The sequence below is a fragment of the Aspergillus versicolor genome (genome assembly GCF_001890125.1).
Source record: "Aspergillus versicolor CBS 583.65 unplaced genomic scaffold ASPVEscaffold_2, whole genome shotgun sequence".
Taxonomy (NCBI): Eukaryota; Fungi; Ascomycota; class Eurotiomycetes; order Eurotiales; family Aspergillaceae; genus Aspergillus; species Aspergillus versicolor.
The window spans coordinates 1585253-1601847 of NW_024467525.1; the positions used below are offsets into that span (position 1 = coordinate 1585253).

General features: G+C 51.0%; 5 protein-coding genes across 5 annotated transcripts in view; 2 read left to right on the top strand and 3 right to left on the bottom strand.

The window, feature by feature from the left end:
• Positions 1-634, bottom strand: part of ASPVEDRAFT_37809 (uncharacterized protein) — a 1518-nt gene extending 884 nt beyond the window's left edge. The window contains exons 1-2 of the mRNA XM_040811574.1: positions 420-634; positions 11-355 (exon numbers count right to left, since the gene is read on the bottom strand). Coding sequence (XP_040664138.1) covers positions 11-355; positions 420-455 — 381 coding nt within the window. The 5' untranslated portion in view covers positions 456-634. The remainder of the gene's footprint in view (positions 1-10; positions 356-419) is intronic.
• A 207-nt stretch (positions 635-841) lies between these two features.
• ASPVEDRAFT_125126 (HECT domain protein) lies at positions 842-5003 on the bottom strand (the record flags this gene model as incomplete). Its single annotated transcript, XM_040806241.1, has 3 exons — positions 842-964; positions 1019-4724; positions 4795-5003. The coding sequence occupies 3 exons, from the start codon at positions 5001-5003 to the stop codon at positions 842-844; spliced, it is 4038 nt and encodes a 1345-aa protein (XP_040664139.1).
• A 634-nt stretch (positions 5004-5637) lies between these two features.
• On the top strand, positions 5638-7077 carry ASPVEDRAFT_80033 (putative C2H2 finger domain protein; the record flags this gene model as incomplete). Its single annotated transcript, XM_040816800.1, has 3 exons — positions 5638-5729; positions 5797-7003; positions 7060-7077. 3 exons carry the CDS (start codon positions 5638-5640, stop codon positions 7075-7077), a joined length of 1317 nt encoding a protein of 438 aa, XP_040664140.1.
• A 721-nt stretch (positions 7078-7798) lies between these two features.
• ASPVEDRAFT_123830 (putative DUF21 and CBS domain protein (Mam3)) lies at positions 7799-10131 on the bottom strand (the record flags this gene model as incomplete). Its single annotated transcript, XM_040806125.1, has 4 exons — positions 7799-8786; positions 8841-9510; positions 9572-9788; positions 9871-10131. 4 exons carry the CDS (start codon positions 10129-10131, stop codon positions 7799-7801), a joined length of 2136 nt encoding a protein of 711 aa, XP_040664141.1.
• A 2406-nt stretch (positions 10132-12537) lies between these two features.
• ASPVEDRAFT_881123 (uncharacterized protein) lies at positions 12538-14796 on the top strand (the record flags this gene model as incomplete). Its single annotated transcript, XM_040818238.1, has 1 exon — positions 12538-14796. One exon carries the CDS (start codon positions 12538-12540, stop codon positions 14794-14796), a length of 2259 nt encoding a protein of 752 aa, XP_040664142.1.
• Positions 14797-16595: the final 1799 nt, after the last annotated feature.

Sequence of the window (16595 nt, forward strand, 5' to 3'; positions counted from 1 at the left end):
AAAGGCCTACCTTAACGTTCCATCCATCAGTCACAAAGCTCGCATCAACTGGCAGTCCCTTCTCCTCTATTTCTTTGCGCAGCACCTCCGGGTCTGAGCCTGTATCGCACGGGACGTCGCTCGTTTCTTGGATATCCGGTAGCAGAATCAGCTTCATGTTGGGGTTCGCTTTGAAAACAGGCTCGAAGCTCTGTAGGGCCGTGTACATCGTGCGACGGAGCGGGGAGGCAACTACGAGATCGATCTGGCCATGGCGGGGGAAGGTGTCGCGGAGTTTCTGACATTGTTCGATTCCAAGGTCGGTGAGCGGGGGGTCAGGGATAACGTGGTTTTCGGTGCAAAGGTTGTGGACGCCCTAGAAATGAAAGACTTGATTAATGATGGGCCATGTGAAAGTTACCGCGTATTGGGGGGCGTACCTGGGCGTGGCGAACGCAGTGGATGGTAGGGGCCATCTTTTAACGATAGGAGGCGGGGTAGCGGGGCAGAGAAGGACAATGGCGATTCTTAGCAGAATGATGGAACGAAGGAAGATTATAGGAAAGAAAGAAGATAAAGAATGATTGAAAGAGTGAGAGATGAGTCAATGGGGACCCTGCTTCAGATGAAAAGCTCACCGTGTGGCCAAAACTGGAGCCTTCGTTGGTGGGGAGAAAAATGGAGATTCCCGGGGGGCCGCCAACGACCAACGACCATCTATCTTGGCGTATCAGAACAGGTACAGCTTTTGGAGGAAAGGACTTGTATATCGTCTACCGCTGGTAATTAAACTACGTAGCTATATACAACAAAGAATATAAACCCGGGAGAACCATCCATTCCCATTCATAGCGCCAACCCCTCATGCAACGCCGAATCCCTGCGCATTCTCCAATGCCTTGTTGAGCTTTTCCTCCAACATACTTTTCGATGAGTACTCCGGCAGCAGGAGTCGTCCGAAGCACGTCAAACTAGTCGGGAGCCGCTAGGACCAACGTTAGTAAGGCCCAGTCACTGGACTTTTTCAGGTTCAACTTACAGCATCACCCACGCCGTTCTTCTGGATCACGAACATGATGCTCGAAATCCCATTGACCGGCACTCTGTCACTCGCAGTGACGAACTCCAACAGCTGCGCCTTTTTCTCGGGAGAGAACTCCTCAACAATATCCCAAAAGTCCCGTATCACCTGGTGGTTCGCACTAAAGCCACCTTCGTACCGGGCATGGCGTTTCAGCTGTGCCATGTCGATCTCCTGGATGCCCTCAACTACCGTCTTCAGCGCTTCTGGCGTGAATATAGACAGGGACTGGCGGTCAAGACAGGTATAAAAGCCCTTCGCAAACGCCTCGAATTGTGGGCGGATAGACTTGTCGGTCAGCCAAAAAATATAGTCCTTTACAAACTGATTCCTATTGTCGTTGGTCACCAAAGCCGCTTCATCAGCTGGAGGGGTAGGCGAAGGTAATGGGGGCAGGCTCGCCGCAAATTTGGCAGCGTCATCATGTGAATCAGCGGTTTCAGCAGCCATCGATGACGGTGGACTTAGACTAGCCTGGTCTGTATAACGGCGGACATCCGACCAAGACGGTGAATATCGCACAGAGCGACTAGATGGTGGAGCTGCAACCGAAAGATGCCATGGGGTATCTCTGCGGACTTTATCCATATCAACTGTCTCAACACGACCAAATGCCTCGAAGCTGAACTCATATGTTCTCATGAAAATGTCACCGACATCGCCTTCGTTCCAACGTAGGAGTTCTTCCAGTCCCCTGGTCAGCTCCGGCCACCCATCACGAATATGGTCTAGTTGTTTTATTTTCAGCCCCAGCAGTTTTCGGTAGAATGCAGTCGGGAAATTCACAGGGAGCGTCAAACCATTATACATGGCAAGCGACATCAATAATCCGAGAAGCTCGAATTTGTAAAGGGGCTCCAATGAGCATGGCTGAAACCATGAGAGGCGAGTTCGGGCGTCCGTCGTGAACATACCGTATGACGGGTCAAGAGCCTCCGCCATCAATAAACGAAAAAATTCTTGTTGAACGCCACCGTGATCAAGCCCTTCTTCCCCTTCATCCATGCCCATTTGGACCTTTAAAGGTCGCATGAGCTCTCGCCTTTCACGTCGCCAAAGTTGGTTCAAAGCGTCTGTAAGAATGTTATCGCGTCGAATGACAAGCACAAGATAAGTCGTCATTGATGTTCGCATCCGAGCAAGAAGGCCAATATCATCTTGGATCTCGATGGCGCCGAGAGCAGTCTGGCTCACATGTCTTGTCGTAGTCATAGCCGCTTCATAGTATTTGGACATGGCGGAATAGTTGAGAGCACGAAAGTATGTAACGAGTGAGGACGGAGGGAATAAAAACGGATAAGACAAAAGGTGTAAAGTTTTGTTACTCGACACTCGCGCTATCCATTCCACAGGCATTTCGAGAGGATCCAGGCGCTCAGCTAGGAAGTGAGTATGGAAGTCTTCTGAGGTAAGACCAAGGCGAGTTCTTTCTCGATAAAGAGCGGACAATATCTGCACGACACCTCCTTCTGAACTGCTTCTGGATATTTCAGGGTTCCCATCCCAGGTTTTCATGAAAAGAGTACGTAGCCACTCGTTGATTATCGCCGGCGCACTAGGCTGAGAGTTTGAACCCCCGCCACTCCTAGACTGGGCAACGAGATCGGAGTGTTGGCCAAGAATTTCGACGAAAGTGTCCAAAACGTTGCTTTTGCGTTTCGAAGACTGCTGGCTATATGTGGGTCGAGTTTTGGATATCTCATGAAAAGCTAACCGTGCGGTAAGACCACGTACTAAACGATCAACTAATCGAAGGGCCAATTCGTGTTCCAGAACGTCAGTGGCTTCAATAACCACTCGGGCGTCGTCCAGGCGAAACATTTCCATAGCCGCGCCCATAGCCACGCAACCAGTAGATCGCATTAGAACCATACAGCTCCATGTGGAGTTGTCGATTTCTGGGAGTGAGCTTGCCAGGGCAAACAAGACCACCGTTGCAACATCTGCAGCATTAGCGTCAGTGATATACTGGTGGTGACTGGCAGTCTCAGATGATCGGCGAATTATTATCGGAGCAGAAACAGGCGTAGTAGGGTTGGAATTGCAAGAGGAGCGTCGGGAATTCCTTGCGGATGCAGAAAGCTCTTTAGGTGGGACAAATAATGCCTCCAAAGCATTCCACAGACTGTGGAAGACAATGTCTTTAGGACAGAGAGCGAAGAGTTTGCGTAATGAAGGTTGCAACTGCTGAAGGTTGAGATTGGAGTCCTCGTTGGAATCATGGGGATGAGCCGTGTCCTTTCGAAATGAGCGCAAAAGCTGCCTGCTACTCCCCAGCGCGTAAAAGACGCTTTGAATGATAAACGTGAATACTGCACGTTGTCGGGAAGTTGCAACTCGCCATTCAGAATCTTCGAAACTTCCGCTGGTTTCCATAAACGTCAGCTCCTCTCTCCACTTTTCCGCTTCATCTTCAGAAATTATCAGCATTTGCTTTAAACCATCAATAATTTCATCGTTAAGATGACTGAGTGATTGGATCGTCGAAATATCCAGCGCCAGTTGTGGTCTGTCGTGGTGGCAGCGTTGGTGGTCTTTGGATGGCTGGGCCTTTGGAGAGTGCTCGTCCTTGGGACCAGGAGTAGGACCCGGCTGATATTGAGATTGAACATCATTCAGAAACTTCGCTCCATCCCAAGAGACCCGTCTCTCCTTCTTTGCCTTCTCATACGAGCGAGTATTGTTTGCATCAGTCGCTCTTCCACGATGTTTTTGTGGACGGTGTCTAAGCGCCGGCGGCGAAGGAATATTGACGAATTCGTCGGCATTTGCATTCGCATGCGCACTAACTGAAAGTTTCCTTGCGGGTTTCAAATCGGGGAGGGGTTTCTCATCCAAACTTGATTTTGAATTTGAACGTCGTAGTTCAGTCTCTGTTAAGGACAATCGCTTGAATTGCTGATTGGGTAACTTCAGCTCCACTGCCGTTGTCTGAGACCCAGTGTTGCGTGACGAAGGCGTGTGCGGGTTGCTCCCCGTGTTAGCTTGATATGGTCGTTCCTTAAAATATGGTTGGTCTTTATCCGAATCCAGGTGCGCTTGGCAGGTATCTGAATTGGGAGATCGAGGGGTTTCTCGGTAGTGAGAGCGCGCTTGGTCAAGGTCAAATGAGCCAGGAGACCGGCGAAGAGGTAGCCACTCAATCATTCGCAGCGAAAGGGTATCAAATAAATTTTGGGTAAATGATTTTGGGTCTTTCATTCGCTCCGTCGTCGGGTTGCTAGGGCCCGGCACCGTAACCATATGTTTCCGGGGGCCGCGCATCGGGGACGAGCTGCGCACAAGGTCATCTTCCAAAGGTTGTGTCGTCGAGTTGACATTTGCTGTATTATCGGTTGATGAGATTGATGGGCGGGTTCTCCTGGGCTTCTCGGCCGACGCTATGGACTCGGGTCGTGCCGGGCTTTGAGCGGAGTGTGTAGGGGTTCGACGTTTCGACCGGCGTGTTGAATCTTGGGAAGACAACTCGGAGTGCACACGAGGAGGGTTGCGACAGAGACCCGTTTCCGCATTGTCCAAACTTGCTAAGTAACAAGCCAGTGTCCGCGCGCTCAGCTCGGTATAACGTCGATACGGCCCTTCTGATACTCTCTTCTGATAGCTGGCACATGTTGGGGTTTGACAATTCGGATTTTGACACCCGTGGAGAAGTTGGTTTTTGTACCTGAATGTGGCCCAAATTAAAACCTATTCATCAACCACGTCTCTAGGTACATGGATGCGCTTGTACTCACCGTCTCACCAGGATGTTGAACTGCCGCCGGCGTTCATCGCGATACCACAATAACACCTGGGCAGGATCGGAAACATCCACAGTATTTTGGAAGATAATATCTGGAGCGTTTGGAGGCAGTTTGGACCTGTGGCAGTGAGAGCGGTCCATACCATTACCGCCTCGCGAGCTCTCGCAAGAGCTTACGGACGGCCCGCGGAGCCTGGTCATATTTGCGCGATGAATAGCATAACTCAAGCGGTATATATCAGCAATGTAAATTAAGAAATGAGTTGCCGCTCAACAATGAAAGTTGTGGCCAGCACGGAATCTAAAGAATGAACAGCTATTGATAATGAAATGATGCACAGAATACGAGACAGAATACGGGGCAACAGCACCTCCGTCTGCGCCTGGTGATGATGGGGAACCCCAGCGCCGCCAAGATGCCGAGTCCCGTGATCTGTATGAGTCAGCAGAGTTCTGGGTCGAGGCTGCAAGAAGGCTAGCGCTAAAGTGAGGGGCGAACGTCATACTATCCCAAAGGAGTAAAGGCCGAGCATTTGTGCGGAACCAGAAGCTGATTATCGATCATGATTCAGTTGTTTCTGTGACTCAAATTATTAAGAACATCTTCTTTTTTTGTGGCGAGTATTCAGAGCCGAAGCGAACGTCACTGTTAAAAAGCAGGTGGGATCCCACTTGTCTGCTGCTATCGTCTCCATCCACTCTTATCTGCGCCGTTCTGTTGTGAGCGCAGCCGATATATTTTTTTTCGCCTTCCCACACACCCCGCCTCGATCACCAACATCTACCCATATAACGTTCTCTTCATTCAACAGTGAAATTAACGACTACTGAAACCATGGCGGCAAACCTACCATACACCTGCAACACATGCTTCGTTGCATTTCGTAGCAGCGATGGCCAGCGCGACCATATGCGCACAGATTGGCAGTATGTTATCGGCCCAACCTACCCACTCGCGATACCTGAGGAAAGTGTTAACCTTTTGCTTGACTAGTCTGTATAACATGAAACGTCGAGTCGCCTCTCTACCTCCAGTATCCCAGGAAATTTTCAACGAAAAGGTTCTTGCTGCCAAGGCTACCTCCAACGCCGCGGCCGCCAAGGCCTCTTTTGAGAAAACCTGCGCCGCCTGCCAGAAGGCCTTCTTCAGCGAAAACTCCTACCAGAACCATGTGAAGAGCTCGAAACACAAGGCCCGCGAAGCGCGACTAGGCAAGGATAGTACCGATGATGCAGCTTCAGTGATGAGTTCGACGTTCTCCCTGGGAGAACCTATCAACAAGCCCCGCGATGGTGAGGCTGATGTGGCCAATGTGACGGAGGGTCTTAAGGAAACGACGATTGAGGAGGGTGATGAGGATGAGAAAGTCCCCGATGCGGATTCCTACTCCTCTGCTCATTGTCTATTCTGCAACAACGAGTCAGAGAACCTTGAAGAGAATACTGACCACATGCTCAAGGCCCACGGCATGTTCATTCCTGAACGGTCATACCTCGCCGATCTAGAAGGCCTCATCCATTATCTCTACCGGAAAATCAACGAGAACAGCGAGTGTATCTATTGCCATGTCATCCGAAACAACCCCACCGGAGCCAAGACACACATGAAAGACAAGGGCCACTGCATGATAGCCTTCGAGAGCGAAGCGGAACAGATCGAGATTGGTCAGTTCTACGACTTCCGAAGCACCTATTCAGACGATGAGAAGGACGACGACTCCATAGAGATGGTTGACGAGGGCGTCAATGTTGAGGGCTCAGATGCCGAAGACGAAGGTTGGGAAACAGACGCATCCTCCGTTGACGAGGATGAAGACGGAGGTTACGCAAAGAACACACCTGCCGCGTACAGGACTGAATACGAACTTCACCTTCCATCTGGCCGAACCGCCGGTCACCGCTCTCTCGCCCGTTACTACCGCCAGAACCTGCACAACTACCCCACTGCTGACGAGCGATACGCTCGCCAACTCGCCATTGAAAACGGTGAGATTGAGGAGGAGCAGAAGCCTCGTGGCCGCAATGCCAACCGTGCTGTTGTCACCCGTGCCAATGGTGGAACCGGCATGATCGGAGTCGCAGACGTCGATAAGCGCAATGTCGTCGAGAGCGAGCGCAAGGAGCGTACTCGTGCCATCCGTCAAGAACAGCGGTATACAGCACGTGTCAACCGCGCTGCTAACAACCAAAAGCACTACAGAGTAAGTCTACGCTACCCTTCCATTTCTATTCCGAACTTAACTAACAACGGCAATAGGATCCCTTGCTACAGTGATCTCCTCGCATTTGGAGTGGTGTTGTCGGTGCTGGACTGGACTGGACTGGCTTGGGGGTGGGGGAAGTTGCATTGCATTTCAAAAGACAAGTTTTCACGAATTGATGAAGTTGGATTTCATGGGAGTGTCCATGGTCATAACTACAGAGTAAATGGTTAGACCAAGGTTATATAGTTGCATTCCATAAATTTATTCACTGCTCACCTTGTCCCATTAACAATTGTTATATTCGAGAGTTCCTTCATGTAGACGATGTACTTGTCAAATGACAGCGCTGGAGCTGGGGATTTATCTAGACCCCATGGCTACATATGGCCCCGTGTTCAAGTTCTACGAAGACAAAATGCGCACTGTATATCTAGAATCTAGGAAAAGGGAATATGGTATGATTGTATATGATATATAAAGGATAATAGTGGACAAATGAGCAGAAACTTGATCCGGCGCACGGTCAACGAATCGAAAAAAAAAAGGACATGTAATCGCCATATCTAGATTGGGGCAGAACCAAATAATAATAATAATAATACGTGATAATAATGTGCAGTCAACAAACAAGCCATACCATCAACGAACGCACGGCTATCGAAAACCCAATAGGGTACTTTTTCGTGCTCGTCACTGGTACTGAAATTCGCGTAAACGCTGGGACGAGAAAGTAGTTTTCTGACCGGCAGAGCAGGGAATAGAAGACAGAATATAGGTAATAAATAACCTGGGTCAGGGTAATAGGGGCGTTGCTTCCCCACCATTGGTCTCGCGACTCTTTTTATGTTTTCGACGACGCCGCTTTTTCTTGGATTGCTCTGAATGATCACCATCAGTTTCGTTCAGGTCGATTACTTCGCTCCCCTGCCGCACTGGAAATTTGGATCTAGTAGCCTCGGCGTCTGATGAGCTATTACTGCTCGTAGTGTGTAGAACAACCTTCCGGATCCCATTGACGTCGACTATGTGTTCCGTGATGCTGCCACTCCGTGCGGGCCCTCGATGAATGTAGCTTTGGCTATAGGTTTGATCCCCATCCTGAGAACCTCCAGATCCAGTGTGTCGGCTATGTGCAGATTGTGGCGCGCTCTCTTGTTCTTCGTTAACCTGCTCGGGAATTGATACAGGGAGGCCATTCTTTGCAGGGGACTCCGAAGAAGAGCGACCGGTGCTACTCATTAGTAGAGCGTGGGCACCATCTCTTGGGTTTAACCCGCTAGAAGTCAAAGTTGTGTCAGATGTAGTGGGAAAAGAGGTGGGTTGACGACGGGTATGCGAATCAGTGCCAGAATCGACATCAGTTTGGCCCGAACGCGAAGGAGATATGCTTCCGCGTTTGATCTTCACGTTTTGATAACGCGTTTGGCGGGGTCGGCTAGCCAGGTTTGACGGACCAAGGTGCTTAAGGTGTTCACGAATATCGTCGGTCGATCCCAAGCGGGTGATATAGCCATCAGTTGAATTCCTCTCTTTATCTCCTAGCGACCGGCGGAGTTGGTATCGTGCGAGGGGTGCCTCTACAGAGCTTCGGCGGCGATCCATACTGTGCCCAGTAGTAGCTGGAGAATCACCGCCAATGTCCACTAATGGTCCTTGAGCAGAAATGACCGGCGGTTCCTCAACAAAACGACCCTTGGGGACCCGCGAGTAAGGCGCAGGGGCCATACGCCGGATTGCTTTGTGGACATCCACGAAGACGTCCGATTCATCAATAATTTCTCTACAAACGAAATTAGCTTGGGCCTGTAACGCTCTTATGGTTTCAGGTACGTACTCTCCAATTAGCTCCTCGATGACATCTTCGAGGGTGACAACTCCCAAAGCACCACGATCCTCACCCGGGAATTCCGAGACAAGAACCATGTGTGACTTGCCTTCTTGGAAAAAGTTGACGATATCTAAACAGCTCGTCTCGGGACGGGTTTCTGGTAATGTCGCCAAGGAAAAATGGCTGACCGGTTTGCAGTCCTCGGGATCATATGTAATGAGCATCTTGACTAGAAGCATGCCGATGAAGTTCCTTGGAGTCTCGGGTGCATGGATAGGAATTCGGGAATATCCTTGGGATAGAATGAGGTCCATGGTTTGTTCGTCTAGAATGGTATCCGCGGACATGGTGAAAACATCATCCATTGGGGTCATGATGGTGCCGACAGACTTCTCTTTGAGGTCCAAAACGGCGCTGATGATCGTGACTTCGTCGGAGTTCAGTTGTTCGCCAGCCTCGCCTAGTGTCTTGTGAAGGGTTACGAGAGTTTTCAGACCCGCCTTTTTGTAGGTAGTCCCGTGGTCCTCGCCTAGTAATCGGTCGAGTAGTTTGGCGATAGGCCAGGCAACAGGAGCCATGACATACATCAGGGCCAAGACACAGGGAGCCATCCAGGCACCGATAGGAAGACCGTAACGAACACATATTGACTGAGGAACGATTTCACCGAAGATGACTAGGAACGTTCACAAACCCATTAGAGAACAGTTGTGCGAGGCATATAGGGTCTTATTTACCAATTAATACAGTACTGCCCAGAACAGCAGGCCAGCCTCCGCCGAGCGATCGGTCAAGGATAATAGGGAGAGTTTCGTTCGTGATCACATTACTGAGCAGCAAGGTCACCAGCACCCAGTGCTTGCCGCGTTTTAACAGCCGCAGAACACTGGCGGCGCTTTTGCGTTCAGAGGGGCTATCGCCTGATGTTTGAATGACTTGCAGGTATACTTCATCCTGCAGGTTATCGGAAAAGACCGGGGAATTAGCTACGGGTGTTTCCAGAAAGTGAATGTTGCGAGAGGAGTATACTGCGTACCTGGCCCATCAGGGCAATTGTCAAACCAGCGAAAGCGCCGCCCGTCAGCACGAGGGCAGCAGCAACCCCTAGATACAGCCATAGGCTGGGATCATCCGTCGATAGTGCTTTAACTTCATCGGAATGGCCCCGGCGAGCAAAGGAGTGGGAAGTGGGAGCAGCAGAAACGAGTGAAAGTTGCGAAAAGCATAGCATGAACAGTTTGCCCAGGCCCAGAGCGATGGGCCTGATGGCCAAGGAGCGATTGGCAGATATGGCCATTACCTAGGGGAGAGGAAGAAGGGAAAAGGAAAAAGGAAGAGAAGGAGGATTAGAGGGACATTCTGGAGCTTCGCCGCCAAGAACTTCGGGAGGTGAGGCTAAACTAGTGGCGTAATTCCTGCAACACGAGGAAAGCCCGCGAATGACGTGTGGATCGAAAGCCAGTTGGAAATTCTTCGAGAGCGAAAACGGCGAGGGATGAGCGATCAATTGAGGTTATAAATACGAGTTCGAAGTACTGTGGGAGAGTCTCGACTTGGGAGGAGCTGATCGTGAGTCCCCTTGCTCATGCACGCAACAGATCGTCACCGCTGAGGGTCGAGGAGTCTCCAAATCATCGAGAACATCAAAGGGGCAATTTGACGCCTGAGGCAGCACGATTGTGGACAGCCCTTACCTAAGGCTGAGAGCGGGCCAATATAATGCCTTTATCCGATCCGCTTCTCTCCATCCGGTTAGCGCATAACAGCCCAGCGTCGCTGCCGTCGAGTCGACGAAGTTGAGGTTTTTTTTATCTCGAATGGGGGTCTTCCGCGAGCGCCTTGACTTTCCTCTTGCCACCGTGAGCAATTTTTTCCGTGGTTCTCGTTCTTGGAAATTCAGGCCCAGAGCTCAAGGGGCAGCACGTTGAAGTGTGCCGAGCCCTCGTTGTCTCGTGTGAGAACGACTCATCTCTCCTTGGTTTCAGGCAGAGGGACAATCACACGGGCCACCCTGGGGCCGGGTGGCTTTCCGTCCCCGTTCGGAAATCTTCACCAGATCCACATAGTACTAGACGACGTACTAGTATATCGAACGCTTGTTGACTCTTTATTAATATTTAAAGTATGCATACCAAGGTTCACTACCGAGTACCGTGTCCTACTCTTCTGCGTGTGCTTCCCGACGGGTTCTCCCACCAGCCGAAGCATCCGGTGAGCAGAAACTGCCCTGGTCGGCCTCAAGACCCAAGAAGAGCCTTTGGTAGCCCCGAACATACTGTACATATGGCCTATATGAACTCTTGACGCGCCAATTCTTCTAGCGCTGGGCGGAGCCTCCCATTATGCAGCCACCAGTTAGTGTGGTCCCAGTACCTCACGCCAAAGGCACCCTTGGATACTGTTGATCGAGCAGATAAAAGAGCAGGGGATTTGACTCCCGACTTGAGGAATGCATTAATGGTGGCTCCAGTGATCGTACAGATAGAGATATCCAAATTACCCAGCGTCCAGATCGGTGAAATCTTCGGAAGTATGCATCTCATTCATGAACGAGAACTGATAGACGTAAATTAATAGGTAGATAGCCTACTGTAGAGTTCCGGTCTCGGATCAACACCGCCGAGAACCCTTATAAAGGAGTCGGCTATGTCTTCAAGAGACCTGAACGTGGATGGGCGGAATCGCGGAATACTAAGGTCGTGTCTGATCTGTCGGCGTTCGGTGATGTCCGTGCTCTAACCCTAACTCGAGGCTGCACGGACGGTATGGACTATGCTTCACCACAAAATTGTTCTGTCCCTCGGGAATTTCGCCTGAAAGGTGAATAAAGAGCAGTTAACGGTTGAAGTATTTCAACCAAGAGCCGAATTCTTGGTTATTATAATATATGGCTGTTTTTATGAATATTAGTCCGTTTTTGATGCCCTCACGAAGTAAAAAGCCGCCTGATAATTAGCGTACCTTGGACGGTTTCCGCTTCCATTACATTGTTTTAGGATTCTTATAATATGTATTTGTCTATTCGAACTGTTCATAGACCTACGTATCACTTCCGCTCAGGTCATCCCAACCACCCCTGTATAGGCTTCACTCGGCACGTTGTTGAGGTGCCGATACTACCCTGTTATTGATTGCTCAACTGAGTATTCACTGCGCTTGTCATATTTGAGATCAATCGCGAGACCTGGACACCAGGAGGTGGATCTCAAGACTGCCCCGCTCCATTTCTTGATGAAGGAGTATCCCGGTGAGACTTGGTCATTCACGTCCAGATTCCATTCTTTAATTAAATGAGACATTCAGATGGAACTCGGATTCAAGAAGCTGCTCGTATATTAGCTCCACTAATGGGATGTGTTACTCTCGTGGTTCATTCACTGCTGGGATATCAACCTCCACCCATTGGGCCCGAATTCACTCCCATGAGTCCAGGCTGCCGTAACACTGGATGCAATTCACTCAGTTGATAACACTTTGGCAGGCCCTCGTTGAAGCCCCTCTTCTGTCTTTATAAATTCCCCCGTTTGCTTCGCTCCCCTCAACCCGTCTTCCAACTTTTCCCACAGATTCATCGTGTCATAGCACTTCTTGCAAAGCACTTTCCAACCACCACAATCTAGCAATCTTTCTTGCCATCATCGCTCAGTTCAAACCATTTTCTTCTCACCAGTTTTTTGTTTCCCGTAAACAAAACACCGTCAAAATGACTTCCGTTGGCGAGCAAATCTTCCTTTTCGGAGAGCCCGACGAGGAGCCTATGACCGGACTCATGGAAGTCCTTGCGTATGCGGACCTGATGCTATCAGGATCGCTGATATTCGCCATGGTTGTCCTTGTCGGCATCCTCGGCTTTTACTGGGAGACGGTCTACCCAATGGCCGTTTGGGGAGCGAACAAGCTCACCCAGGCTATTCGCGCTGTGGCCTCCAAGGCGGGCTGGCTCTTGGAGGAGCTCCTATCGATCCGATCGTATGGCGAGCTCAAATCCAAGATCGTCAAGGCGGAGGCTGTACTTGCAATTGTGATTGCACAGAGTCTCTTTGGTCGAGTTGTGTCTGGCGTCGTCAACTTCTACTTCCCCTACAACTATCCCGCGAAGACCATCATTCGGATGAGTCTTACATTCATCGCCTACATGGCTGCGGACGTGTTTCTTCTCCCTCCTCTCTCCCTCTGCTTCACCACCATCCGCGATGCCCTAAGCGAGGTGGTGTATGACACCAGGGGCTATTACGCCGAAATGCTTCCTGAAATAGCCCATTTCGAGATCTTTTCGGGTGTTGCTCTCTCTTTTATTCTCCTCTTCGTCGGCGCTTTCTGGCTTTTCTCTGAGACCGAGGCCAATGGCCCAGTATCTCACAAGCCATCTCCATCTACCGCAACCCCGACAGAGGGCAACAAATCCCAAGAGCCAACCCAGCCAGCCGTAAAATCCACCACCACATCCTCCTCCTTCCCTGCTGCTGCCGCCGCCACCGCTCCCTCCACCTCGTCCTCGTCTTCGATCTCGTTTGCCTTGCAAAACCTAGCCGATATGCGCTCTGCACTCAGGAGCTGCAAAGCTGCCCTCGCTAGGGAAAAGGCTACAGTCAAGCTAGCCGAAAAGGAGAACAGGCGCCATTCCGACGAAAAGGAAGTTCTCCGACAGGCCCTCATCCTGAAAGACCGCCAGCTACGAGTCGCTCGCGGCGAGTTGAAGAACATCTCGATCGAGCAGGATGGGAAAAAGCAAGACCTGAAGGACGAAGTGGCCCAGCTCAAGGGCGATCTCGATTTCCAAACTGAGAAGGCCTCTCGCGTGGAACGCAGGGTCGCAGAGCTCAGGGCCCGCTTGGAACAACCAGCTTTGGATCGGGCCCTGGTGAACCAGGCTGCCTCGAAGGAACAGAGTTTCGAGGAGAGAAATTGCTCCTCCGGCGGCAATTATGAGCGTGAGGCGTACCTCATGGAGCAGCTGGAGCTGAAGACGCAGGCCGAAAACAGGCTGCGCAGCGAGCTTGAGTCTCTTCGAGCGGGCGTGCAAACCGAGATCGAGAAGATCCGAGTTGGGCTTCGCCAGGAAGCTCTCAAGAGAGTGCGCGAGACCGAACAGACGCTACTTAATTCCCAGAAAGAACTCCGAGGACAGCTCCAGGCAGCGACTGAGGACGCCAAAGCCAAGGCGACTATGGCAAGTAACCTCCAAGGCAAGGTCGTCTATCTTGAGGGAATAGTCGTCTCCGAGCAATCGGATAACAAAGAGCTTGAGGAAAAGGTCAAGGGTCTCAAGGAGGAGATCCAGGAGCTTAGGGAGAGAAACCTGGACCTGGAGCTACTCGCATCTGCCGAGCCAGCCCAGCCAGCCCAACCAGCAGCCCCCGAGCCAGAACCCACCGCCGGTAAAGACCAGCCAATACTCACTCTGTTGGGAGTCCCAGATCCCCAGGATGTCGGCCACGAGCTCATGAGGAAGAGCGCCGAAGCCCTCGCCGCCCAGCAGCGAGAGGATTTCGAGCGTCAGATCCAGGAGCACGAGGCGACAATCAAGGACCTGAGGTCTGAGGTCAGCACTGGTCAGCGCCATGTCCGAATCACCACAAATGATATCGAGAGGGCAAACAAGACTATCCAGGACCTGAGAGCCGAAGTAAAGGCATGCAGGGAACATGGGGCTTCCCAGCAGCAGGCCGCGGAAGATGAGAAAGCCGCCGCGCTTAGTCGGCAGCTGGATGCATCCAGGGAACAGGCAGAGGCAAACCGTCGAGAGGCCGTTCGTGCCCTCGAATACATCAGGATGCTCGAGGCCCAGATGCAGGCCCAGAGGCAGCCAGATGATCAAAAGATCACGCCGATGAAGTCCTCTAACCGGGGCTCCATCGCCACTAAGCTCGAGCAGGCCAATGTGAAGATAGTGACCCAGGGCAACACTATCAGCGACCTCCGAAAGAGGATTGCCCAGTTGGAGGCTGGCCAGGCACAGTGAGTACTGGTCGGCGCGGTCGCGCGGACAGCGGGAGGCGAAGCTCCAATTAGCCCTAAAGAATGGGGACAGTTCCCGACGCGAACCCGCCATCACGACTCCGAACCCTCGACGTTGCTTGACTACATCCCCAGTTGGCATGCAGTACGGATATTGACTTTACAAAGTGATCGTTAAAATTACCCGCCGCGCTGAGACTTGTATTACTACGCGAGGTAATGAGAGGATAAAGATCCCACGAGTCATATTCTGAGGGCCAAGAATGAGCATCAACAGGTTATGAGCTCCAGTGTAGCTCACCTTAACCCCCTATTTTGATACAATAGGAAGAACCTTACGAGCGATGCAACATTTTAAAACATCTTCAAGGCCACGATTTGGGCCCGTGGGCCTCACTTTCGTGATGCGATGCGTTGTGACTTTTGCCAACAGCACAGATAGCACAATAGCCGTATCAGCACCACACACATACCCAACAATATGGCCAATATCAGCAAAGATCTCGGCGTATGAATGGTACTTCGTGGATTAATCACTTGCCCAGGTCAACGGGAACCCGGACCAAGGAGATCCGGATTGGGCAACGCGAGAGACGTTGCGGATCAATGGATATTTGAAAGGCTGGTGTCTATGCCAACCTACTGGGTCTCGAACAATAATTGATACCAAACCACCGAAACACCAGAACTATATATGACGTTTATGGAGTCAGTGGTATTCTGCAACTACCTTGCTGTCCTCGCAGCAGCCAGTGCATTCAGTAAGGCTAGCTCTCCGGCAGCTACTGCTGCGCTTCGCGACCTCATTTTTGCTATTATCATGCGCCATTTTGGGAGGGTGGTAGAGTAGCAGGCAGAAATCGCGGTGGCTGAGCGTGAGCCCTGGCTTATTGCCGTGGGAAATCTTCAAGTGGTGCAAAACAACCTCGAAGAAGCAAGAATTGATACACTGATATTGATATGACCGCGGAAGCACCTGAAGCCGTACGGGAACCGCTCCGCAGGCGCCAGGAGGTGGCCGATGCCAGCCAACCGACCGGTATCTGGAAGAACACAGATAGGAAATGCAAACCAAAAGTCATGCACAGCTAGTGCTCGGCCAGCTATCTCCAACAGTACATCTTCTCCAGGCCTCCACTCACAAAGTAAGCTAATGTCCTCCATTGTGGTTTGCCTCACTAACATTGAAAAGCTTGATCCTGGCTATATTGTGCCTAGCCCAACTCTGCCATCAGCATTCTCAAAACAAAGCCCCTCTACAATCTCGCGTGGATTACCAAAATGTTCCTGAGGTGGCGTCTGTTGCAGATCGGGTCGAGCGAGGAGTTACGTACGAGCCCAAATTGCAAGGAGCCGATATCCGGCTGTTGAAAATAAAAGTCTCCATACAAAACTTCCGGAGCAGATAGGGAATACCTTAACATCCCATCTCCACCTCTTACGAGGGGCGCTTGTACCTGGCCCTAATCACCTCCCTGGTATGTTGTTCCCGCCTGTTGATTCCAAAGAGCCGGGGCTAATCGAGTCCCAGCTAAATCTACAATAATATCCTGGGTGAGCAGGGTGTGAACTATGCTTCGGGCATGTTTTTGGATACCACTCCACTTCAACCTCACTACCAATTCAACCGTCTGTTGAGAGGATCAACGCAGTCTGTGACAGCACCAGCTTTGAAACAGAGCCTGATGGACATCTCAGCCACTGCGCGCAGTCGAAAGCAGCTGTCAGACCAATACAAATTCTTGGTCGAAGTACAAAGAGCACGCAAAAGGCGGCTTGAGAAAAAGTGCCACCAAGAAGACG